The following is a 26,933-nucleotide window of genomic DNA, read 5'->3' on the forward strand; positions in this document are numbered from 1 at the left end:
TCCCTACTGGGCTTTTTAACAACCATCGGGTTACCATCAACTTGATCACCGGCCAAATCATTCCCGATAACAACAGATACTCCCTCTACAGGGAGAGTGGCTTGTAAACCGACGGTGACCGGTCCTGACACCACATCGGACTCCAAATGGATGGCATAAAGGAGCTCTAACACAGCCACCAATCCCCTGTAAACGAACACTATCACCAGTTGCCGTCTCCTCTGACAATGGCAACATGCCTTCAAGCATTAAAGATTGATGTGCTCCTGTGTCCCTCAATACCCTAACAGGTCTCCGGCTAGTCGAGGCTCCATCCAGTGACACAAACCCCTCTGAAATAAATGGTTGGTAACCCTTTTGAGGGCGACCACTCACATTTGCCATTGCATTCGGAGTGGTACTAGTCGAACTCCGCTCCTGATTTTCCTTTCCCAGAGCATAACAGTGGGACATCAAGTGTCCAGGTTTATGGCAAAAAGCGCAAGTACTTCGTGGTCTGCCAAGGCATGGGGACGGCGGTCTGCCTCGAGCCCCGCGGACGATAGGTCTGTCTTGGAACCGCAGTCTTCTGATTTCTAGAAGTCGTGGTATCAGAGAGGTCCTCAATTTCATCTCGAGGCCGCCCCCCTGAATCTTCGTTCTCCACACCAGATGTATCATAACTCTCCGTGTGAACTCTAGGCGGGAAGTTAGGTTGATGGAACCTCATCCTGTGTGTTAAGGCATAGTCATCCGCCATGGTTGCTGCCTCATACAACTTTGGTACTTTCCTTTCCTCCAGATGTACTTTAATGTCCTCATGGACACACTGTTGGAATTCCTCCACCAGGATCAATTGTCGCAATAGTTCGAAGTCTTTCCCGACTTCTTTTGAATCACACCACCGATCAAACATGGTTTCCTTCATTCGGGCAAACTCCAAATGGGTCTCATTCTCCCTCTTCCTGGCGTTCCAGAATTTTTGCCGGTAAGCTTCAGGGACCAATTCATAGGTTTTTGAGAAGGGTTTTCTTCACTATCTCATAATCTGCACATTGCTCAATCGGTAAAGCCGAATAAATATCTTCTTTTTTTTTTTTTTGTATACAAGATCGAGGCTCGTGAAAGAGCTAACATCAATCACACAGAAAGACAAACCGACACATAAAACATATAACATGGGGAGCGGTAGACAAGATGGGGCGAGAGGGGGAGGAACACAAACACAACATCTGAGAGCAGGGACATCGAGAGATCTGTGGGAGGGAGAGGGCTTTGGGGGGGCGGGGGAGGCATGGCAAGGGGGGGGGGGGGTGGTTAAAGGTATAAAACATATGGACACTGCCGGGACTTCCAGGAAAGAAGTTGGAATTTCAAACAAGGTGGATCTGGGGTGAATTAGTGGGGGTAGAAAAGATCAAGGTTTTGGATGGGGAAAGATAAGAGATGGTGGTGAACAGCTGTTTTAAAGACCTGGAGGGAAGAGTGGGATTGAAGGGAGTGTGGGAGTTTGTTCCAGAGGCAGGAGAAAAGAGGAATGAAAAAGTGAAGGTGAGCAGAGAGCCGAGATTTCGGCAGTTTAACCATCAGAGGGTTGCTGGCAGATCTTGTGCGACCTGTAGGAATATTTGGGGGACAAAGCACAGAGAGAGCTGGGGGAGCAAGGCCGGAGAGGAGTCGGTAGAAGACAGAAAGACCACCTACCTGGCTGCGGTGAGTGAGTGAAAGGCCCTCGGAGATAGCTTCATCACGGGAGATTCCAATGATTCTGAAAGCTTTGGTTTCAACAGCGTGAAGCCGAGCTAGGTGTGAGGCAGGAGCACCTGCCCATAGGGGAGAACAGTATTCCATTGAGCTGCGGATGAAAGCCTTGTATGTGGTGAGGAGCTCAGGTGTGCCGAGGAAGGACTTCACACGACGGAGGATGCCCATTCGGCGACTGGCTTTGGAGGCCAGCTTGGAAATGTGGTTTTCCCAAGAAAGATCATGGCAGATAGTGAGACCCAAAAGCTTGAGCGACAGAACTTCTTGGAGAGGATTGTTGAGAAAGTAGATGGGAGGGTTGTCCAGTCGATCTTTTCGGTGAGACATAGTAAGAGTTTGAGATTTGTCAGGATTGAAAGACATGTTCCACTTGTTTGACCAGTCTGTGATTTTGTCCAGGTCTTCAGAGAGTGAGGAGGCTGTAGACTGCCGATCTGAGGGAAGAGGATTGGAGCGGCAGAGAGTGGAGTCATCAGCAAAGAGATAGAGAGGATTTTCCAGAGAGTCGGAGAGATCATTGATAAAGACCAGAAAAAGCACAGGGCCCAGAACACTGCCTTGAGGAACTCCAGCCTGAACAGGAAGGGGAGATGAGAGAAATCCATTCAGGACCACACGTTGTCTATGACCAGAGAGGAAGTCCGCAAGCCATGCATGGAGATTTCCATGGATACCATAGGAGGAGAGTTTGGTGAGCAGAGCTGGGTGCCAGACCGTATCGGAGGCACGTGATATGTCAAGGGAGACGGCCCTGATTTCCTGTTTGGCATTGAGGACCTCCATCCATTGTTGAGACAGCAGAAGCAGCATGTCCAGAGTAGAATGACCTGGTCTGAATCCAAATTGATGATCGGAGATCAAGCCATTGGAGAAGAGGAAGGATTTGATATCCGAAGCAATGATGGATTCCACGACTTTGCTGATAATTGGGAGCAGGCTGATTGGTCTGTAGTTGCAAGGATCTGTTTTTGCACCTTTTTTGTGTAAAGCGGTAATGTTTGCTGATTTCCAGGATGCTGGCAGATGACCTTGGGCAAAAGAGAGGGTGAAAAGAACAGAGAGAGGGTGAGATGGAGCAGCAGAGCAGGATTTTAGGACCCGTGGGCTGATGCCGTCTGGTCCAGTTGCAAAATCAGAGTCGAGGTTTGACAAAAACTCCTCCACCTTGTCAGGAGAAAAGGACACAGAGTCCAGGAGCAGTTGGGTTCGACTGGGTAAGGTGGGAACAGAGAGAGATGGGTTTGGGACACAAGATTTTGAGGCAAACACAGAGTTGAGGCATTCGGCTTTGTCACGTGCGGTGTCAACTGTGTAGCCATTTGAGGTAAGGGAGGGGATGGAGGGGGAACAAACACCAGAAATGGATTTGACCAGACGCCACCAGGATTCAGAGGAAAGAGACAGGTTTGAGAGTTCATTCTTGAGTGTGGAGAGATAGTGCTTCCTGGCACTCCTGAGGGTAGACACACACTTGTTCCGAGCTTGGTGGAAGGAACTGTGGTTGCCTTCAGTTGGATTAGCCTTCCAAGAGGCAAAGGCAAGTTGTTTCAGGGCAACTGCCTCACCACAAGATTCAGTGTACCATGGACGGGAGTAAGGGTAAGACAACTGAAGACGAGATGGGATAAATCTGTGCATGAGAGAGAGCAGTTTGCTTTGGAAGAATTCCCAGGAAGAATTGATGTCAGAGGCAGTGGAGATGGAGACCAGTCCAGATGATTGATGGCTGCTTGAAGACTGTGCCAGTCGGCCTGAGTGAAATGCCAGACTCGGCGACGCTGAGGAGGCTCTCTGAGAATGGCCAGAGAGATGTCCACTTTAACAAGCACATGATCAGAAGAACCGATTGGGGCAGAAGAAGAGCAGCAGACATTAGCAGGGAAGTTTGTCATAACCAAGTCTAGAAGAGAAGATACACCATTGGCTGAGATCCGGGTCGGGAAATTGACAGATTGTGTCAATCCCGGTGAGTCGCAGAAGTCCTTTGCTGAGGTGCCATGGCTGGTGAGAGATGAACCCACACCCAGCCAGCTGGCATGATGACAGTTGAAGTCACCACATATGAGGAAGAGAGAGAGTTGGGATGAGTGGATATAAGTTGGTCCATGTTGTCAGACAGTGAAATGTAAATGGAGTCATCACTGTTTGGAGGACGGTACAGAACACATATGAACAAAAGGTGGGAGCGGAGAGGAAGCCGTAGCCAGAGATACTCCTGGGGGTGAGGTGGAGAGAGGGCAGTGCAAGGAGAGTGAGGAATATAGTTTTTGATAAAGATAGCCACCCCACCACCAGGACAAGGCTCAGGTCTATCATACCGGAGGAGGGAGTAACCAGGAAGAGATATTAAGGAATCAGAGACATCTTGAAGGAGGAAAGTTTCTGTTAAGCAGATCAAGTCTGGATTGTCAGAAGCAACCTGTATGGAGAGATCAGTCAGGTTTGAGCGAAGGCCCCGGATGTTTGAGGTCCATACCGTTAATGAAGAAAGAGGGGGAGCATCGAGTACAGGACAGGGGAGGGGAGATGTCGGGTAAGATGAAGGATGAGAGGGGGAGGTAGGGAGAGCAGTTGATAGTGTGTCAAAGATTACAGAAGTTACAAGAAAAGGAAGGATGAGGAAAACGAAAGGTTTGATGGTGAAGGGATGAGGCACAGTGAGGGGTTGTTTGAGGGGGGGGGGGGCAGAGGAAAGTAGAAGGTTGGGGAAGGTGGAGGTATGAGATAGAAGGGAGACAAAGTGGGGAGGAGTCAGCTTTGAGGAGGAGGAGCGGGGAGGGAGAATTGGAGAGGAATGGTATGGGAGGAAATTTGAATGGGAGGGGTTGGGGGGGGAGTTTTTAAGGGGAGTGAGGGGGGAGTTTAAGAGGGGAGGGGCAAGGGGGGAGTTTAGGAGGGGAGGGGAAAGGGGGGGGTTTAGGAGTGGAGGGGGAAGGGGGGGAGTTTAGGAGTGTAGGGGCAAGGGGGGGATTTGGAGAGGAGGGGCAAGAAGGGAGTTTAGAAAGTGGATGATTAATGAAAGACGAACATTGATAGCAAATTGGGTTTATTGTGATTTTCAAGTTAGCAATCCGATTAAGAACGATGGAGGAAGGATGGAAAGAATGTGAATTTAGAGCATGCAGTGATTTAGAGTTATAAGGGATTGAATTTATTTTTTTTGAAGTGGAATGAGTTGGAGAGGAAATTGAAAGAAGCCTTTTAAATATGAAGAAAAACAGCGTGTTGTAATATACCACTGAATAAAACACTGAAGGGGAAAGTTTATACATATTTAAATAATATTTAAACAGAACCGTGAACAATCTTAAATGCACAAAATTCCGACGGTGGGAGGGCCGAGAGGGACCACCACGAGTCATGTGAACAGAGCAAAAGGTGAATGGCAAGGAGATAATGGGGGCGGGGCGAACAGCACACCTGGACAGAAGTACAGGATGAGACAACAGCACACATGGAGAAAGGAAAAATGAATGTTTTTGGTTATTTTTTTTTTTTTTTTTTTTTTTTGGGGGGGGGGGTGGGGATTTAAAACGTCAGACAAAGAGTATTATGTTCAGGGTAGAAGGGAAAAATCTAAGAGCCGAGCAAAACACGAAGTAGGGGACTTAAGTTAGCAAACAACGACGGGGGTACAAGGCCGCACACGAGGAGCAGAACACGATTAATTACGGTATTTGCCAGACGGTATTTAAAACGTTAGACAAGTGGTCGATGTTCGGGGAAATTAGGGGGAGAAGAGAAAATCTAAGAAATAAGCAATACAGCGAAGGAAAGAACTTAAATTCACAGAACACCTATGGGGGTAGGGAAGCCGAGAGAAACCAGGCCGCGCACGGGGTGGGACAGAAAACGATTAAATTATACAAAGGTTTGCAAGAATTGCAAATCAACACCAAAATACACTGCAACACACGCACAATAAAAAACGAGTAGAAATTGACGAAGACACGAATGGAAAAAATACTATAACTTTGCTGCCGTGCAGAGTTCAAAGACGCTTCCTTTACCCATCTTGAGCTTTACCCACCAGAACACTTTGTACTAATATGGTCCAGGACTCTTCCGGCCATTTTAGCATTTGAGCCACTTTCTCAAAGTGCAAAAAAAACTTGGCTACCTCCTTTTCATTTAAGGGTGGAACCAGCCTCACATGTCTGCCAACATCCCAGGTGTTTTGACTAGTTGTCGAACCAGTCGGCATTGGTGGTACCTCTCCCCGTTCTCTCATTAACTCCAGCTCCTTGACTTTAATTTCCTGCTGACGTGCCAATTCACGGTCCTTTAACTCCCTTTCGGCTTTTCTCTCCTCTGCTTCGAGTTCTCTTGCAGCTCTCCTTTCCTCTGCTTTTTTTGTCTTCTAACCTTTCCTGCAGTTCTCTTTCCTGTGCTTTTAACCTTTCCTGGAGTTCTCTTTCCACTCTCCTTTCCTCTGCTTTTTTTCTCTTCTAACCTTTCCTGGAGTTCTCTTTCCTGTGCTTTTAACCTTTCCTGGAGTTCTCTTTCCACTCTCCTTTCCTCTGCTTTTTTCTCTTCTAACCTTTCCTGGCTCTTCAATTGCATCTCCGTTTTTTGGAGCTCCACACTTTCTTGTTCTTCTGGTAACCAATCCAAGGCTCCCTCTCTCCATGTTCCTCGTTCCACCATAGATTCTATCACCACTGTCTGCATCTCTGTTTTCTTCATTTTAGCTCGGACCTCCAAGCTAAAATGTTTGCTCAATATCAAGAGTTCCGATTTTAGTAACGCTCGGAACTGTGCCTCACTAGGGGTCGCTGCAAACCTCTCTGCGTCAAACTCCATGGTGACTATCCGTTAACACCTGTTAGCCTTCACACAAGAAATTTCCCAAAAAAAATAAAAAATTATTGTTTGTTTTTGGAAAAATTTGGGAATGTTGAAAAATTTCCAAAATTGGAAAATTTGGGAATGCAAGGGAATTCTATCCCGGACGATATTTAGGAATTTTATATCCCGGACGAAGACCCAATTTCGAGCCCACGAGTTTCAATTGGACGAGCCCCAATTTCTGTTACGGGGTCCTGTACAATCTCCTGGTCTCGGTAACCTCCGAACCCCGAGAGGAACCCCGGCAGAAAAATATGTTACCCTGTGGTGAAAATTAATAGTGAAACCACACCAATGATTATAAATGAACAAACTTGTATTATAAATCACACACAGGTAACGGTACAACAAATGGCCATTAAGAGTGCACTCTATATATCTCTTATATACAGTCAGGTCACTCACGACGCGGTCAGAGAGTGCATCGACACTTCTCAATGTCTCTATGACTTTTCCCAAGGCGAATGGGATTCCCTCCAGCGGTCGATGGAACGAAATCCGGTCGAAGCCCGAATCTCGCTCTCCAGTCGATCTCCGAAGCATGTACAGTGGGCAAGGAATACCACATACAAGGCTTTCATCCGCAGCTCAATGGAATACTGTTCCCCCCTCTGGGCTGGTGCTCCTGCCTCACACCTTGCTCGGCTTAGCGCTGTTGAGGCCAAAGCTTTCAGAATCATTGGAATCTCCTGCGATGTAGTCAACTCCGAGGGCCTTTCACTCATTCACCGCAGGCAGGTTGGTGGTCTTTCTGTCTTCTACCGACTCCTCTCCGGCCTTGCTCCCCCAGCTCTCTCTGTGCTCTGTCCCCCCAATATTCCTTCAGGTCGCACAAGATCTGCCTGCAACCCTCTTATGGTTAAACTGCCAAAGTCTAGGCTCTCTGCTCACCTTCACTCTTTCATTCCCCTTTTCTCCCGCCTCTGGAACAAACTCCCCCACTCCCTTCAATCCCACTCCTCCCTCCAGGTCTTTAAAACAGCTGTTCACCACCATCTCTTATCTTCCCCCATTGAAAACCTTGATCTTTTCTACCCCCGGTAATTCACCCCAGAGTCCTTGCAGTGTTCATATGTTTTATTCCTCTCCCACCTCCCCCCAATGTCCCTGCTCTCAAATGTTGTGTTTGTGTCCTTCCCCCTCTCTCCCCATCTTGTCTGCCGCTCCCCTTCTTTTTTGTGTTTTGTGTGTCGGTTTGTCTTTTTGTGTGATTAATGTAAGCTCTTTCACGAGCCTCGATCTTGTATACAAAAAAAAAAAAAAAAAAAAAAAACGGTGCTCTTCCCGCCAAACTGTACAACGGCGCCCTCCAGAGGCGCACCTTCACCGCTCCCTCAGCAAACCGCAACGTAATTGGAGACGAAGCGGTTGCACCCACTCATCCCCGACAGACGGTAGGATGTTGGGGGTGAAGATGACACGAAGCAAACGTTCACAGGTGTCCGAAGCACGGGGTTCCAGATGGCCGACGGCTCTGGCTTGAGCCGATGCGACGAGGCAAGGATTCGTCGGAATCTCAGCGCCCCAAATCGGTCTACGCAGATTTCTCCACTCCAGCGAATAATCTTACCGCTGGATGTCCCTTCCAGGAACTCAAAATCCCCTCGCGGCTGTCGGTAAACCTGGCTCGTTACGGAGCGCCGACATCACGTGTCCTCTCCGACTTTAATCGCGCTGCTTCTTCCTCTCCCTCATTGTCTTTCCGGTTTGGTGTCCTGTATCATTTAAAGTTAGCCTTTTTAATTTCAAATAACTGTTCATAAACAATAAACCTTGGGAAGACAATAATAATACATAGAATCCGAAATCTTTCAAGTGGAGGAAAACCACAATAACGGAAGTTACGAATCCGTAACAAAAGAAATAACCCGCAATAGCGCCAAATACCAATACCGGGACTTGCTCAACGATGGGGAACGAGCGCGGGCTTGAGAAAGACATAAGCTGGTTTTAGGTCCCGTATAGCTCATGCAGGCTGGTGTTGCACAGGGCTGGAGGATGGCGGTGAAGAGAAGTATGGCTATGAGGAAAGGAGGCCAAACAAAGAGAGAGGAGAGGGATGCTGCCTCTCCAAAGGTCCAACTCCAACTGTTGCATTCATCATGGCTATGGCCTTCGTAAACTTTGGAACCACCTACATGCACGGCAGGTCCCTATCATTGGCCGCCAGAGTCTGTAGGTCTACTATCTTCCAGGTAGGCCGTCCCACCCCACGAGGCAGCCCCAATAAAAAGTCTTCTGCCCCCTCTCCAAGGCTCCGCAGCCGACCGCGCAATAATGGCCTGTGATGCGCCGGCCAAACAGTCAATGCTGTTTCCTCCGCAAGCGCAATGCGCTTTCCAGTTGTGCCTTTGTGCTGAAGTCCTCACCTGGCCTCACTCGAAAACAAGTTTTACACAACAAACTCACTCTATACTGTCTTAAGGTTAACACTCACATCCTCCTCAGTGCACGTTTTACAAGATGACTTACTCTGGCAATTTCCCTGATACAACAAGCATTCTGAGTATTGCACTACAATACATGTCCCCTATCAAAGTTCAAAGTGCCATAACTTTGTCAAAAATGATCGAATATGCAAATTTATGCACAGTTGATGCTGGTTTTCAAACTTGATCTGAGGTATGCTGAGACACATGTGTGTCACGCCTCGCCTCGTTGATAAGCCCGCAAGGTCACTCCGTGGAGCGGCCTGCACGTATTGCACTGTGTGAATTATATAATTTATTACCAACTCACGGTCTGAGGTACTGGCGACTCAAGAGATATCCATTTAAAAAAAAATATTTTCGTTTAATTAACGATATCTGCCAAACCACGTGACCTATCGCAAATTCCAAAAGGACATTTTAGTAGACTGACATGCTGAACAGATCTGTGAAGTTTCCCCTCGATTGGATCAAAAATGAGGGAGGGGCTTGGTTTTAAAGGTTCATGCTTAAAAACGTCATAACTCTGAAACCGTGTGACGCATGACGTCATGCTCGCTGACCTTTTTGTTCGTCATGGGTATGCGATTCTGCCTGCAAAGTTCGGCCTCGATCTGTTCAGCCGTTGCAGAGAAAAAGGGGTTTTCGTGTTTTCACGAAAAACAATATGGCGGCCGAACCACGTGACATGTGACATCATAATTACCATTAAAATATTCTCCAGACCGAGTCCATCATATGGTGAAAATTTGATCTCAATCGGTCCAATTATTGCAGAGAAAATGTTTTTTAAAGGAAATTAAAACTTAAAATGTCACTGAGTTAAGGATCATCAGAATTATCAGAATTATCAAAGTTCAAAGTGCCATAACTTTGTTAAAAATGATCGAAACGTCGTGAAGTTCGAACTTGACCTGTAACTTATCATGAGGAAACCATGTGCCAAGTTTGAAATCATTAGCATTAAGCGTTTCGAAAAGAAGTCCGGAAAACTGTTCTTTGCGTGACGGACTGACGGACGGAGGGACGGAGTGCAAACCTATAGTCCCCTCCGGTGTACACCGGTAGGGGACGAATAAGGAATCTAACCTACGTGGTCACACGGTCCATGCTATTGTTACCACAATCGAGCTACGGATCCCCTATCCCCGGCCACATAACAGTAGACCATGGACAAACATAAATGAGTGATGAGTACGAGTAAAAAAAAAGTAAAGATGACCCACAACATGAGTAAAGAGTTCAGATGGGAATGGAAGAGGCGAAATAATCAAGCTTCAAATTTTCAAGTGATTTTAAGTGCATGCAGTGACTGCAACCTTGAGAGCAACCTGACCAGGGTGTATGCGTCTCTCAGAAATAGAAAATGCTGACTAAGGCAGATTAAATCACTAATGAAGACAGAAATGACTTCTATTGCCTTTGTGCTTTTTTATATTACTAGGGCATGCCCGTACTATATCTATATCTAAAATTATATCCCCCCCCTCTATTTACATGAAATGGTTTGGTCCAAAGCGAACGGCTTGCGAGTGGTGACAATCCCCCCCCTCTATTTACATGCAATGGTTTGGTCCAAAGCGAACGGCTTCCGGAGTTTGGTAAAGAAATCGCCATCGCGTGCACAAACGCGCAGGAAAGCGAATGAATCGCAAATTCGTTTTTATTAGTTGTAAAACATAGTTTAACGCCAACATAGTTTGCAAACGTGAAATAAATGAATACGCTCTCAAATGTGCCATCCGAGGCAGAGTGTGCCCGCCACGTTCGGCACACGCGATCGTTCGCTGCTCTCTGATTGGTTGAATCGTTTTTTGGACATAGCTCGGTAAGTAATTGTCCGATTAATATGAAACCTTGAAAAGGCACATCCTCGGGTCCCCAGCAATATACCTGGCAAGTTAAAAGTATATCGGACCCGTGGTTGTCGAGAAACAGCGGTCACAGACAAACGTACAAACGTACAAACGTACAGACAGAGATTACTGGAATTATAGATAGATTATTATATTATGGCATATATTTTGATTGTCTTTGTGATTCACATGTCCAAAGGTTCCAAAGAAGTTGTGACAAGAAAGTATTGTTTTTCTTGGAAAACTTGAAAATACTTGCATGTCATGCAATAAAAGAAAAATATACAACTCATGGCTTACCAGGTTTTCCAATATTTCCACGATACGTTGTCTTCCAATTGGGTCCCTACGGTCACGCTGGGAGGAATGAGAAATAATCAAGTAAATGGATTCAAATTTCATGAAATTCATGTTACTGAAGTGTTCATTATATTCGGTGGTGTCTGCAATATTACATTATTGTAAAACTATCTCCACACTGAAAATGGAAGCATTGCAAAAATATAACAAGAAAGAGCAATCAGAGATTGACGACCCTTGTCGAATTATGACGTAATAATGGAGGCACCTATGACATCATCATTAACATATTCTATTCCCCATGGAGAGTTCTTTACAATGAGCCATGTCTCAATTTTTTCTATTCAGCACTTTCGGAGATATGGAGGTGCAAATTTTTCCGTTTTTCCAAGATGGCGGCCGAACCACGTGACCGATGACGTCATCATTAATTTTTTTCTCCTCCAGTTTATGCGAACATGGCGCTCAAGAAATTGCATCTTGATCGGCTTAAGTTTTGTACTTGTCGAATTATGTCATAATGGAGGCACCAATGACATCATGAACATATTTTATTCCCCATGGAGAGTTCTTTCCAATGAGCCATGTCTCAATTTTTTATATTCAGCACTTTCGGAGATATGGAGGTGCAAAGTTTTTCGGTTTTTCCAAGATGGCGGCCGAACCACATGACCGATGACGTCATCTTTTTTTTTTCTCCACCAGTTTATGCCGTCATGTCGCTCAAGAAATTGTATCTTGATTGGATGAAGTTTTGTACTTGTCGAATTATCGAATTATGATGTCATAATAGAGGCCTTGGGCCGAGAGAGTTAAAAATTGGGCACAGTCTATTCCAGGGCAAGACAAATATGTGTGTAAAGTTTGGCGATTATAGGTGCAATGGTGTAGATGTAGTACTGCGCACAAAGAGACAGACAGACAAACAGGCAGACAAACTCAACATACTTGCCGGAATCTTTTCCGGCAAGTAACAAACAGACAGGGGTGAAAACATAACCTCCATCCACCTTTTGTGGTGGAGGTAATAACTGACATGCATGCTGACAGAACCCGAGCAGAGCGATCGACAAGTAAGCTCACTTCCGCTTCCGGTCTTGCCGGCGAGGTTACGTTTTTTCGCAGCTGTCCACGCTCTCCACGCTATCGAAGTTAAGTAATTTTTCCCATTTGTATTTTCGTCAAAACTGTATTTATTTTATGGTGTGTGTGTGTACCGACAGTGGGTCCCCAGGAAAATTCTCGGTGGAAATCTTTCATACCTGTACAGAAACTCATGTTAATTCGTGTCGTGTCTTTTGAGGCCTTGTACCGTGTCCTTCCTTGAGGCTTTATTTTTCTCTCAGCGGTCCATCGTTTGTGCTCCAATAACTTTCGTTCTATGTTTTTCCTAGTCTTTTCACCCCATAGCCTACTTCCTTGTTTAAATTCTCAACTCAAAAAAAAAACAACCCAATAAAACATTTCCTTCTCTGTTCTTATTTGTTGTTCTTATTCGTTTATTCGTTGTTCTTATTCGTTCGTTCGTTCTTCGACCAAGTGTTTCTCCCCCATTTCCCCAGATAGTTTTCACTGTTGAACTTTAAAATGTTTAAACTTTCCCCGGAGGGACTGTATTCTGTCATATATTAAAACACCTTTTTCTTCTTCTTCTTTAAAAGGTTGCTTTTGACTTTCTCACCAAATCTATTCATGTCAAAAAAAAATTCCATCTCTTACAGTGCCTCTTTCATACATTCCCTAAACTCTCCTGCACTCCACCCCCCCCCACTCCCCACCCCCCTCCAGTGTCCTTAAATATATTGTTGCGGTTTTGAGAACCCACACAGATAACATCGTTAAAGGTGAAAGGTTGCACCCAATAGATAGGCCACAAGCAACACGTAGGTCACCATAGGACGTCAGTTATTTCATAGTATGTGTTTAGATAAGGCCATTCCCAATAGTTGCATCTGCGTTGCGTAAAACAAATAAGAGTAGGCCCCTCGTCCATTTTGCAGCCTCCCTCCAAGCGACACCATTAAGCGCTCTTCAGTCTGTGCCCCATCGGCCCTCCCAGTTTGTTACGCTCCTTGGCCAGCAGCCTTCACTGCCCTTGGGCTCGCTCAAAACCAGCCCAAAAGCCATGAGGTGAGGCCAGAAAAGGGGGGCAGAGCGCAAGGGTGGAGGTGCGGCCACGTCAAGCGGCCATCAAGGCGGAGCCGGTAAGACCACACCAGCCAATCAGGGCTGAGGTGAGATCGCCTGACCGGGCGTGGTTGGGGCTTCGAGAGCGTTCGCTGGCTTGGCTTATAAAAGCGCGGACACAAAGCCCTCATAAGGACTGACTGGGCGAGCTCGCATGAGAAGGACTGGTACGAGAGTTGAGTACGAGAGGGAGAGACGCGCTGTGGCAACCAGCTTTGCAAAGGGCGAGCGCGCGGCACGCATTGTCGAGGACTGCCGCGTGCAGAAGGACATTGGGGAAGGGGCGCTTAGAGCGATCAGAGTAATACTGGGAGCGCGTGCACAGGTGCCGGTACACTTATTACGTACGCGGTTAAGCGTGCAATAACCGCTAGCTTACCGACCTTTCGCCGTCACAATAATTGTCCGCTCGCGCCTACGCTACGCAGAGAGCTGCCTGCCGGGTTTCCACCATCGTCTGCTGGTACGAGTCGGGGACCGGACGAGCTGGGAACGCCATCGCCGGACCTTCCACCCTACCTTCTACATCCCCGCGTGAATCTGCATCTGAGACCAAGTCTGAGAGCGAATGGGCCCGAGTCCAAGGGATAAGTAAGACTGTTATTAAGGCTGCCCTGTGTACTTTTTCTTCCTCTTTCTTTGTACATTCTATATTTTCCTCTTCTTGTAAAAATTGTTGATAAATTGCCTTGTTCTTCCTGGTTTCTCCTTAATCTGATCATCCTAGTCTTTTCTCAATTGGGTACGCGCGGCACGATTAGGAACCGCTATAATCGGGTCTAGCCATTGTTAACGGCCCGAATCGCGGCTCACTTCACTCGGCTTGTCCACTAACGCCGTGATTCGGGCGGGAGTTATTTCCTTGCTTCACGGTCGGTGTTAGTAGGACTAATTCGACCAACAACCCTATTTAACACCGACCGGAAGGAACGTGATAACTTCAGGATCGTGTCGGCCAGATAAAGGACAAGGGGATTAATCCCCCCTTGATAAGGGGAAGGCCGACGTCGGAGATCCGCAACAATTGGTGTCAGGAGTGGGATTTGAACCCGAACCAAATTTTTTATCTTTTGGACAAATTTGGTCAAAATTACGAGCGACCCAAATTTAGCAGTAACATCCAAATTAACATCGTGCCATGGATAGCCAAGGCGACCGGATGCCGGTGGGGGTATATGTGGAGGAGTTAGAATTAACCCAGGACCCCCGGGAAGAAGTGGGACAATTGGGAGGAATGGAAGAGGAAATTGAAGGGGGTGCAGCAGTAGGGTTTGCAGGCGAACAAAATGGCGGCGCCTCGCACATGGCGTCGAGGGCCGCGCCCGCTGCGCTAGTAGGGGTCTTGGACCTGCAAGCCCTTGTAGCACAAATAAGGGCCTGTATGGTGGAGTCAGAGGAGAGGACGAATGCTCGGACTGAGCGATTGGAAAACAGAATGGGGGAGAAATTGGGAAACCAAATTGGAGAATTGAGAAACGAAGTGGGAAACCAAATTGGGGAATTGAGAAACGAAGTGGGAAACCAAATTGGGTGATTGAGAAAAGATGTGGGAAACCAAATTGGGGGATTGAGAGACGGGTTAAGTAATTTGGAAAATAGAATGGGGGAGCAATTGGGAAGTCAAATTGGGGGACTAGAAAGCAAATTGGGGGCCCAATTGGAGGACGTGGGTGGCCAAATGAAGGAAATGAAGGACGGGTTAACGGGCTTGGAAAACAGAATGGCCACCCAGGAGAACCAAATGGAAGGAGTGAAGGACGGGTTAACGGGGTTAGAAGACAAGATGGGGGGCCGATTGAGGGAAATGGGGGATAAATCCGCCCGGGAAATAAAACAAATGGGGGATCAGATAGAGGAGGTAAAGAACGGGCTGGAAGGCAAAATGGACACCCAAAAGAATGAGTTGGAACAGACGAGGGCGGCATCGAAGAGGGAAATGGAAGAGATGGGGGAGGATATAAGGCGCGGGGTGAGCGAAGAGGTCGCGGGGGTACGCGACGAGGTAAAGCGGTGTGAGGAGCGTGTGGAGAAGAAGGTGAGAAAGAGTACGGCTAGGTTACAGGGGGGTATAGAGGAGTTGACGCGGGAAGTAGAGAAGCTGATGGTGGGACAAAAGGAGTTAGGGGAGGAAGTGAGTAAGAACACTGACGTGATAGGGGGGCTGAAATCTGCACAAATGGAAATAAAGAAGGAATTAATAGCGACAAAGAAGGAATGTCAGATGGTACACGAGGGACTGACAAAGAGGTTGGATGAGGTGGTAGAGATGTTGGGGGCGAGAGAACGAGAAGTTAGGAACCATATAGAGATGACCAAGGTGGCCTTAGAAGGAGAAATTGTGGGGGCGCACCGGGAAATAGAGGGGGTGAAACAAAAGTTGGAGGAGGTAGAAGAGGGGGTGAGTGAAATTAAAAAGAGATGAAGGGAGACTAAGAATGAAATAAAGGAGGAGGTGATGGAATTGGTACAAGGTCTGTGCTCACATCGTGATGACGTACTTGCTAACCAAATAAAGAGTTTGCAGGTGGCGGAGGGAGGAGCGAAGAAGAAGAGGCGCCGAGGTGAGTGGCGATATGGTCGGAAATGTATATGGTGCGAGGGGAGGTTCAGCGAGCTTGGGGGTTGGTATAGACCCGGGCGTTCATGAGAGGCCAATGGTAAGGTGTGCGACTGGTCCGGAGTGTGTGGAGACAGAGTGTGCGCAGGGATGTCTGACCATGGGGAGAGTGAGAGGTGTTGGTGAGCCGGGGTGTGCGAGTATAGAGTGGGTAGCGGGTTGCGACGAGGCGACCCAAGCATCGACACCGACAGAGGTAGTCTTTTGAGAGACAGGGGATGCACGCGAGCCCCACGGGAATAGTGTACTGTGGGGGCCCGAACGGTTCGGGCCCGCGTCAATTCCGCAGGGAGCGACGCACGGGGTCCGGCCTTCAGGCGGCCATAAGGTTCCACTCATGCCGTATGACGGCAAGAGTGACTCGAGGGCGTACCTGGCACAGTTCGAACATGTGTGTAGGGGAAACGGTTGGAATCTGGACAAAGGTGGAGTACACCTCGTGGGGGCACTGCGCAGTGCGGCGGCGGAGGTTCTGACAGCCTTATCACCGGGTGCTATCACCCTGCCAGAACTCCGTGCGGCCTGAATTAATCGATTCGGCGTTGAACAGCAGAGCGAGCTTGTTAAAGCTCAGCTCGCGGTGCGAAAACGGAAGCCCCAGGAGACCATCGGAGAGCTTGTTTACGACATTCGCCGTGCAGTCGGGATTGCACATGCAGACATGGCGGCGGCCTCCCAGGAAAGTCTGGCGCTGGACCATTTCATCCAGGCCTTCCCGGACCCCAAGCTTCGGCAACAGTTCGCCATGTGGCGCCCGCGGACATTGAGCCAGGCGGCCGACGCTGCGGCCCGTTGGGAAGCAGCGAGGCCCCTGGCCCGGGGAAGCGAGTGCCACGCAGTGGCGGTGCGCCAGGTAGGGCCCGTGGCTGGTGGCGGCCCCCTGAGGGGGCCCGCCCCCGAAAGGGGCCCTGACCTGGAGAGCATGTTCCGAAGGTTGGTGGACCAGCGCCTGGCGGGACATGGACCATGGCAGGCGGCCCCGGAGGTGGCCCCTGGTAGGCCACGGACAAATGCCCCAATTAGGACTTTCAGGGGGGGGAATTTGGAATTTCGGAGGCAAGCACCTTACCAGGTGAGGTGCTATAATTGTAGTCGGCTGGGTCACCGTGCGTGAGAGTGTCGAGCTCCGCGCCGGGACGGACTCCGGCAGCCAGAACCATAAACTCCGCCTCGTACGGAATCCCCTGCCAAGAATTGATGATACCCTCGATGCCGTTGCGGGCTCAAATGGGTTCTCAACCTTGGACCTTAAGAGTGGGTATTGGCAGGTGGAGATGGATATGGCTGGGAAGGAGAAAACGGCATTTTCAACAGGTAAGGGGCTGTATCAGTTCACTGTGATGCCGTTTGGTTTGTGCAACGCCCCTGCCACCTTTGAACGATTGATGGAGCATGTACTGGGCGGCATGCCATGGCAGTCATGCCTGGTGTACCTGGATGACGTCCTGGTACATGCTAAAACATTCCCCCAAGCAATAGCTAATTTGGACCAGGTGTTTGGGTGCCTCAGACAGGCAGGGTTAAAGCTGAGTCCGAGCAAATGCACTTTGTTTGCTGGAGAGGTGGCCTATTTTGGTCACGTTATCAGTCGAGAGGGGGTAAAAACAAACCCAGGGAAAATTACAGTGGTAGAGGAGTGGCCCGCACCACGTACCATCAAGGAGGTGCGGGGATTTTTAGGACTCTGCTCCTACTACCGGCGCTTTGTGGCAAAATTTGCAGAGTTGGCCCGGCCCCTTCACCGGCTTACGGAGAAGGGGACGAGATTTAATTGGACATGGGAGTGCCAAGAGGCCTTCCTAGCATTGAAGGGGTGTTTGACATCCGCACCCATTCTAGCGTACTCCACTAGTGACGGGACATTTACCCTGGACACGGATGCATGCCAGGAAGGATTAGGCGCAGTTTTGTCCCAGAAACAGGAGGGCGTGTAGAGAGTGATCGCGTATTATAGTCGGGCCATGAGTAGGCCCGAGCAAAATTATTGCGTCACTCGCAAAGAGTTATTGGCTATGCTGGCTTTCATGAGCCATTTCCACCCGTACTTGTACGGGCGGAAATTTCTGGTTCGAACTGACCATTCCTCCTCGCAATGGCTCCTCTGGTTCAAGGAACCGGAGGGCCAAATTGCAAGGTGGTTGGAAAAGTTGCAGCAGTACAATTTTATTGTGACCCATAGGGCCGGGAAGGCCCATGGGATTGCCGATGCACTCTCTCGACGTCCTTGTTTGGGGGAAAACTGTAAATGTTGTGTGACACGAGGAGAGGGAACAATTAGCAGATTCCACCCCTACCCTCGTAGTCCGTGCAACCCGGGTGAGAAGGCCAACTTTGCCACGAACCGCAGATGAAGAATTTGGAACTTTGGCTTGGAGCACGGCCCAGCGGGAGGATCCCGTACTGGGACCGGTGTACGAATGGGTTCGATTGGGACAAAGACCTAATGGGGAAGAGGTCACCCCCCTCGGGGCGCCAACAAAGGCATATTGGGCTCAGTGGCAAACCCTGGAATTGAAAGACAACATCTTGTACTGCAAATGGGTGGAGGTTCCCTCTGAGAGAACTTCCTGGTGGGTAATAGTCCCAGACAAATTTAAGAACACAATATTACAGCAGGTGCATGGTACCCGCTCCGGCGGCCATTTGGGCAGGACAAAGACAACATCTCGGGTCCGCCGGAGGTTCTATTGGGTGAATATGGGGCGCGACATACAGGACTGGTGTCGGAGATGCGACGCCTGGACTGCCAAAAAGGGACCAGCACGGAGGATAAGGGCCCCCCTTCAATTACACCAGGTGGGGGCCCCCTTGAGCGGGTGGTTATGGATATTCTAGGACCACTACCCCGCACCCGCCAAGGTAATAAGTACATCCTCGTTGTAATGGACTATTTCACCAAGTGGCCGGAGGCCTATGTCCTCCCCAACCAAGAAGCCGGGGTGGGAGCACAGGCCTTCGTGGAAGGATTTGTATGTCGGCATGGGATTCCAGAGGAGCTGCACACCGACCAGGGCCGAAATGTTGAGAGTCAATTGCTAAAAGATGTGTGCAGACTCCTGTCAATTAGGAAAACCAGAACAACGCCCTTCAGACCACAATCTGACGGGATGGTGGAATGGTTCAACCGAACCTTGATCCAACAATTGGCATTGTTCACCACCACCCGTCAGGATGACTGGGACGAACATCTCCCGTATTTGTTAATGACCTACCGAACCAGCCAGCACGGGGCCACCGCATGCATTCCAGCGTTGCTTATGTATGGGCGGGAGATGTGGGCTCCCGCCGACTTGCTATGCGGTCCCGTGCCAGACACCACTGACACACTGCCGAGGGAGGGCTACGCACGTCACTTGGAGGAATGCATGGAAAGGGTCCATGCCTTCGCACGCCGCCAGCTCCAGCTGGCGGGTGCCAAGATGAAGCGCAGGTACGACCACCGGAGCCAGGGGAGTCAGTACGCTCCGGGGATGAAGATTTGGTTCTTCAATCGCCGGAGGCGGAAGGGTAGGTGCCCCAAACTCACCTCTCCCTGGCAAGGCCCAGTGGTCGTCCTGTCGCAAGTCTGTGACATGGTCATTAAGATCAAGATGGGGCCACGAGCCCTCCCTCGGATCGTCCACGCTGACCGGTTAAGACCCTACACCGGCAAGTAGGCGCCCTCATGGATCGCCTCGGCTTTAGATGCCGAGGCAGGACCCAGTACCTCACATGACGGGGGCTCATAGTGCGAGAGGACTGGGGGGTGATAGTGGGAAATAGTACCCGGTGTAGAGGGATGGTCGTCCTACCATTCCTCACACTGGGGGCAAAGGAGCTTTAGTTTATGGGGTTGGCAGTGAAAACTAGTCAGGGAGGGCTAGGTTAATGACAAGGAAATTAGAAATGACCATAGGAGACTTGAGATTTAAGTAGTGACATGTGTACCAGTAGTGGGGACGTAGTCAGATTAGATGGTTGATAATGACGAGGGAGTGCTAAGAGTAAGGGAAGACGGGGAGCACAAGTTTTAGAGGGAAAATAGTCAGATAGATGATGCAGTGTGAATGAGAATCTTTGTGGTGAGAATGAGCTCGTTTTTGAAATGAGGCAATGGTCGAGAATGATGTGTGTGTGTGTGTGTGTGTGTAAAGTGTATGAGTAGAGTATGGTGGACAAGTGTCATTGTGTTGAGTGATTGACTTGCATGGGGTGCAAGTGGTGGCGAACAGGTGGCTGAGCACAAGAAGTGTGCAAGAGAGCCTGGTGTGTGTAAGATGAGGAGTGTGGAATAAATGGTGTGGAGTGAGTAGTGTGGAATGAGTGGTGTGGAGTGCATGGTGCGAAGGAGTGAATGGGGGAGAGATGGACCCCTTCACGAGTACCCGGGGCGGGTAGTTTAAAGTTAGATAGAGGGAGTAGGTAAATTGTTTGAATATTGACATCTGTGGTGCTGGAAGTAGCAAAGTATTGCTTGGAGGGGTGCATAAGTCTATGGAGATGGCTGGGCGTGTGAGCTTAATTAGTGAGTATAGTTATTGGGGCACTCCGCCACTGGTAGTCTGTCGGCCGGGTGAGGCCGCAGGAAGGCTCTGGGAGCCAAGTAGAGTTCAGTTAGAGTTCAATGGGGCCCGAGGATCCAGGGAAGGACCCGGGTAGCCCGATGCCAGAGAGGGCATTCGTGGGATGAGAGAGCCAGGGTCGTCGCAGGAGCTAGGCAAGCTCGGGTGGCGACTTCAGTGGCGGAGGTGCGCAGGTGAGTATACCTGCTGGTAGAGCCACACGACCCAGCCCCGAAATTGTGCAAGGGCACAGTAGAGAAAAATGGGGGGAGTGAGACCCCAAATTGGTAGAGCACCACAGAGTGGTCAATGGGTAATTCGGTTTTTAGAACCACATAGAGTAAAGATGGCCAATGGATTGGCAGGGCGTGACCCCGGGTTGTGTAAATGGTTAATGTAATTAGAAGGATAGTTGGGATGAAAATCTCTTCGCACCATCCGCATCCACTCACTGAGGTGATAGGACTCCACACCAGGTTTGCAAATGTTTGGAATGAAAGACGCATCTCGACGTGGGTGAGACATTGTGTGATATTCCATCCCTTCCTTCTTGGGAGGGATTGGGGACGAATTTGGCTTCGGGGAGATATGGGAGATGAGACAGTAGAGACGAAATTTGTAAATTGTGTAAATACGGGGAAGGGCAAGGGTAGAGTAGGTGACATGGGAGGGGGGGGGGGGGGGAGGTACGAACGCTAGGGACGAGCTTCCTCCGCTCGCTCTCCCGCGCCCCTCATGTCGCATTACCTTGTATTGACGTGGACCCTTGCGCCCTTGCCCCCGCTAACCTCTGCTTTGCCTTCCTCCCCACTCATGGACCCATGGTCTTTTGTCGAGGGGAGTGTGCAGGTGCCCTGAGATGTGCGGCCACACTCTGCGCTGCACCCTGCTGCCTGCTGCCTGCCACCAGTACACCATATGGACCACACGTTCTGTGGCCTGGCACCTTTGCTGGAGCAGACCATTGCTGCCAGCAGCATATTACTTGCGGACCACTGTTTTTAAGTGGCATCAATGCCATGCAGTCGGACCACCTAAGTTGGCCCTGCTGGCCTGCAATAAAACGGACACGGTTTGTGCACTTTTTATTTGTTCCTTTGGTGTGTCAGGGGTAAAGAAGACTTTAAGTTTTGTTATGGCACACCGAAGACGAAGCAAGAAGATCCATCGGCCTAGCAGCCAAGCACAAGACATCATCATTGATTAATTGGAAATGTTTTTGTGCCTTGTGTGATTGTGCATTTTGTTTTGGTTTTGGTGCTTTTTGTGCATTTTGTTTGTTTTGTTGGTGCATATGGGTGTATGGTGTATTGGTGCATTGCATGCAATTCGGTGCTTCCTCTTTTCAAAATCTCTCTTCTTTTCCCACAAAAGACAGGTCCTGGGTTGTAGTTTTGTAAATAGTAGTAGTCTTGTCAATGACTTGCTCCCCACTGGCTTAAATGTTTAGTTTGAAAATAATTCCGTAATTCGGTTAATTGTGGGCGTGAGTCAACTAGATAGTACACCCCGCAGCAGGTGGGACATATCTAGTGTTAAAACTGTCGCACTCAGGGTGGTAGAGTAAATGTAGAGGGTAACTACACCTAAGTGTCACACTAATTGTTAAAAAGTAGTCCTGACCCAGGTATCGAATCCGGCCGTCCTCACTGGTATGTGGGTCGGCTCGGGGACGAGCCTGGCGAAAGGAGGGGTGCAGTGTTGCGGTTTTGAGAACCCACACTTGTAAATATAACATCAGTAAAGGTTAAAGGTAACACCCCATAGATAGGCCACATGCAACACCTAGGTCACCTTAGAACGTTAGTTATTTCATAGTATGTATTTAGACTAAGGCCATTTCCAATAGTTGCATCTGCGTTGTGCAAATCAAATAACCTAGGTTCCCCCATCATTTTCCAGCCTCCACCCCCAACTTCCATCTTGGAGGAGACTTTTCCTTTTATTCTCCCCTTTTGGCTTTTGCAGCTTGCTTGCAGTAGCGTTCGCTGCCTTTAGGCTTGCGCTGGAACCAGCCCAAATGCCACGAGGTAAGGCCCAAAAAAGGGGGCGGAGCGCAAGGGTAGGGGTGTGGCCACGTCAAGCAGCCATCAAGGCGGAGCCGGTAAGACCTCAACAGCCAGAGGGCTGAGGTGACATCGCCTGACAGGGTGTGGCTAGAGGCTCCAGAGGGTTCGCTGGGCATGGCAATAAAACCCTTCGCGCGAAGCCCCCACCTCAGTTATGAGAAGGGAGAGGCAGGCGCTCGAGTCTTGGAGAGAGTTATCAGAAGAACCTACGTGGTATTGAAGGACTGTCAAAGGATCCGCGTGCATACGGCAGTGGCAAGGAACTGGGGCTTGGCTTGGCTGTGGTAACATAAGTGGGGAAGTGGCGTATTACCCAGCGATACCGGGAGCGCGTGTAGAGGCACCGTACACCTATTACGTACGCGGCTAAGCCGTGGAATAATCGCCAGCTTACCGAACTTTCCCCGACATATCTAATTGTCCGTTCGCGCCTACGCGACGCGGAGAGCTGCCTGCCGTCTTCCATCGACTGGAATGGGTCGAGGACCGGGACGAGCTGTGGACGCCATCGCTGGACCTTCCACCCTACCTTCTTCAACCCCGTGTGAGTCTGAAGTCTGAGAGTGATCGGGCCCGTGTCCAGGGATAGAATAAGACTGCATCAGGCTGCCCTGTGTATCTGCTTCTTCTTCTCACTGTACATTATTTTTGCTTCCTCTTCTTACTGTACAAATTGTGTAATAAATCACTTGTTCTTCCTGTTTTCCTCTTAATTCCACTGTCTTAGTCATTTCTCAATTGGGTAAATGTGGCCCGATCATAACCGCTCCAATCGGGTTAGTTCCTGTTAACGGCCCGAATCGCGGCTCGCTTCGCTCGGCGTGTCCACTAACTTAGGTAATAGTACTTAGGTAATAAGATTAATTCGGCTAACAACCCTATTTAACGCTGCCCGGGAAGGACGTTATAACCCCCGGGATCGCGTCGGCCAGTAAAGAGACAAGGGGATTAATCCCCCCTTAATAAGGGGAAGGCCGACGTTTGAGATCCGCAACAATATATATATATATATATATATATATATATATATATATATATATATATATATATATATATATATATATATATATATATATATATATACATACAGTGAAACCTTGACTTACGAGTGCACCAACTTACGAGTTTTCCGAGATACGAGCCGTCGCTCGGGCGGGTTTTGCTTTGAGATGCGAGCCGAGATCTGAGTTACGAGCTTACGCCACCCGCCACCAGGTGGGTTCCGGTCACGTGGTTATCTTGCCGTGCAAGCATCTCTGCCGTATATCGCTGCTGCTTTGTTTTCGCATTTTGGTTATTTTGGAAAATTTCTTAGTTTTAACCATGGGTCCTAAGAAATTGAGTGCCAAGGGCAGTACTGAGAAGAAGAAGAGGATGATGTGTTTGGATATAAAACACGCAATCGTCGAAAAACATGAGCGAGGTGTGCGTGTTGTCGACTTGGCGAGGCAGTATGATCGTAGTACTTCTACGATATGTACGATTTTGAAGCAGAAGGAGTCGATAAAGGCTATAACGCCAGCCAAGGGCGTTACGATTATTTCAAAGCTCCGGACCTCTGTCCATGAAGAGATGGAGAAGTTGTTGTTTGTGTGGTTGACGGAGAAGCAGCTGGCAGGAGATACCGAGAGCATCATGTGTGAGAAGGCCCGAGACATTTACGGGGATTTGGTGCAGCAGACGGCGGGAACATCAACGGACGAGGCATCGGGAGAGTCATTCAAAACCAGTCGGGGATGGTTTGATAATTTTAAGAAGAGGACCGGCATTCACTCCGTCGTCAGGCATGGTGAGGCAGCAAGCTCGGATGTGAAGGCAGCTGAAGATTTTATAATAACTTTTGCCGAACTGATAGAAGCTGAAGGATACATCCCCCAGCAAATCTTCAACTGTGACGAGACAGGGCTCTTCTGGAAAAAGATGCCGGGGAGGACGTATATAACGGCAGAGGAGAAGAGCATGCCAGGCCACAAACCCATGAAGGATAGGTTAACCCTTGCACTGTGCGCGAATGCGAGTGGTGACTGCAAGATTAAGCCGCTACGCGTATATCACTCTGAAAACCCCAGAGCCTTTAAGTCTCATAAGATACTTAAAGAAAAACTGCAGGTTATGTGGAGAGCAAACGCAAAGGCGTGGGTCACCAGGCAGTTCTTTGTGGAGTGGGTAAACCTGGTCATTGGTCCTGCCATCAAGAAGTACCTTTTGGAAAATAACCTACCCCTGCAAGCCCTTCTCGTCCTTGACAATGCTCCCGCACACCCACCAAACCTCGAAGACGACATCCTTGAAGAATTTAAGTTCATTAAGGTCCTCTACCTTCCAGCCAACACCACCCCTATCCTGCAGCCCATGGACCAGCAGGTGATTTCAAATTTCAAAAAGCTCTTCACCAAGCACCTGTTCCGGCGCTGCTTTGAGGTTACGGAGAGCACAAACCTCACCCTTCGAGAGTTCTGGAAGGATCACTACAATATCGTGACCTGCCTCAGAATTATCGACATGGCCTGGCAGGGTGTTACAAGGAGGACCTTAAACTCTGCATGGAAGAAGCTGTGGCCTGAGGTTGTGTCCGAAAGGGACTTCGAAGGATTCGAACCTGAAGTGTTAGTGGTGGAGGAGATTGTGTCGCTCGGAAAGTCCATGGGCCTGCAAGTGAATGAAGAAGACGTTAACGACCTCGTCGAGAAGCACAACGAGGAACTGACAACGGAGGAATTAAAGAAGCTACAGCAGCAGCAGAATACGGAGGTTTTGCAGGAAATTAACGCGGAGGAGCCAGAGGCGGAGGTGGTTATCGCTACAAGTGAGATTAAGGAAATGTTGGGAATGTGGGAGAAAATTTCAGAGTTTATTGAAAAGAAACACCCTGAAAAAGTTGCAACAGGTCGAGCGTTGGCGCTGTGTAACGACACTTGCCTCACTCATTTTCGAAACATTTTGAAAGGGAGGAAGAAACAAACCTCGTTGGACAGGTTTTTATTGAAACGCCCTGCAAGTGAAAGCGAGGAAAGTGTGGCGAAAAAGGCAAAAGTTATCTCCTCCACCTCTGCCTGATCTTCAAGGTAAATACACTTAATAAAACCAGTTTATTTCTTTACATTCTCTTTTATTATGTACAGTATATACGAGGTCGTGCTTGTTTATACATTATTTGTTATTTATAAAGTACATTTTTCTTATTTAAAAACACGTAACAAAAAAAATTGGTGTGGTTTTTTGGGGGCTGGAACGGATTAATAGCATTTCAATGCATTTTAATGGGGAAATTTAATTTGAGAAACGAGCAAATTGAGTTACGAGCTCGGTCACAGAACGAATTAAACTCGTAAGTCAAGGTTTCACTGTATGTGTGTGTGTGTGTGTGTATATATGTATATATATATATATATATATATATATATATATATATATATATATATATATATATATATATATATATATATATATATATACACACATATATATATACACACATATATATATACATACAGACGGCATTTAATATGGAATATTTTTTTTTTCTTGACTTGGGTTTACTTTCTTAACTCAGTATATCAATCTGGTGAGTTTCTTTTACACTTTGGTGATTTATTTGTTAAAAGAACCATGTCACTGATTGTCTGTCGCAGCAGGAAGTCAACAACAGGATTATATCACAGGTGGCGTGGCAAAATGTACGGACAGGTGCATTTGATGATTGGCTTCACAGTCGGGTATACAAGGGTTGTTGCGTTCTGTATTAGTGGAAAACAACTGCTGCACGTCTCCAAAAGTTATTGCCGCTTCCTCTGGAGATAGTCCGTCAACTTGACAATGCTGTTTGTCATGGAGTGGAGGCTTAACGAAATTACGGCATGAAACAGCATGCTATTGCTCAGCAGTATGGCATCACTCAAGGTCAGGTGTCAAAGATCCTGAAACGAAATGCTCAGAGGGGTGTCCCTACTCCAATACCGAGGCCAGGACGTCCCCGCAGAACCACAAGGAGGGATGATCGCCAGCTGCACCGGTTAGTCTGCAATGGCCGTACCAAGTCAGCTAATCGGCTTGGGGCTGAGTGGCAGCAACTGACAAATGTGCCTGTATCCAGAAGGCTAGTCAACCAACGACTGGTTCAAGCAGGCTATCGTGCCAGGCATCCCCTGAGAAAGCCACGCCTGACCAGACAACACCGCCAGCGCCGATTTCAGTGGGCCAGAGAGCACCGTCAATGGCAGCCAGGACAATGAATCACGTGATCTTCAGTGACAAGTCTAGATTTCTGGTCTATCGTCAAGATGGCCGCGTCCGAGTGCACAGACAAGTGCATGAAGCCTACAACAAAGATTGTATAGTGCCAA

General features: G+C 48.5%; 1 protein-coding gene across 8 annotated transcripts in view; it reads right to left on the reverse strand.

Moving 5' to 3' along the window:
* LOC144888143 (uncharacterized) overlaps nt 1–26,933 on the reverse strand; it is a 1,118,715-nt gene that overhangs the window by 891,494 nt on the left and 200,288 nt on the right. For 3 of the 8 annotated variants that reach the window (XM_078781772.1, XM_078781774.1, XM_078781771.1), the window contains one exon: nt 11,177–11,233. The exons of the other annotated variants lie outside the window; for them this stretch is intronic. In XM_078781772.1, the coding sequence (XP_078637898.1) occupies nt 11,177–11,233 (57 nt within the window). The remainder of the gene's footprint in view (nt 1–11,176; nt 11,234–26,933) is intronic. 8 annotated transcript variants of the gene reach the window in all.

The sequence above is a fragment of the Myxine glutinosa genome, chromosome 7 (genome assembly GCF_964187855.1).
Source record: "Myxine glutinosa chromosome 7, kmMyxGlut1.1, whole genome shotgun sequence".
Lineage (NCBI taxonomy): Eukaryota > Metazoa > Chordata > Myxini > Myxiniformes > Myxinidae > Myxine > Myxine glutinosa.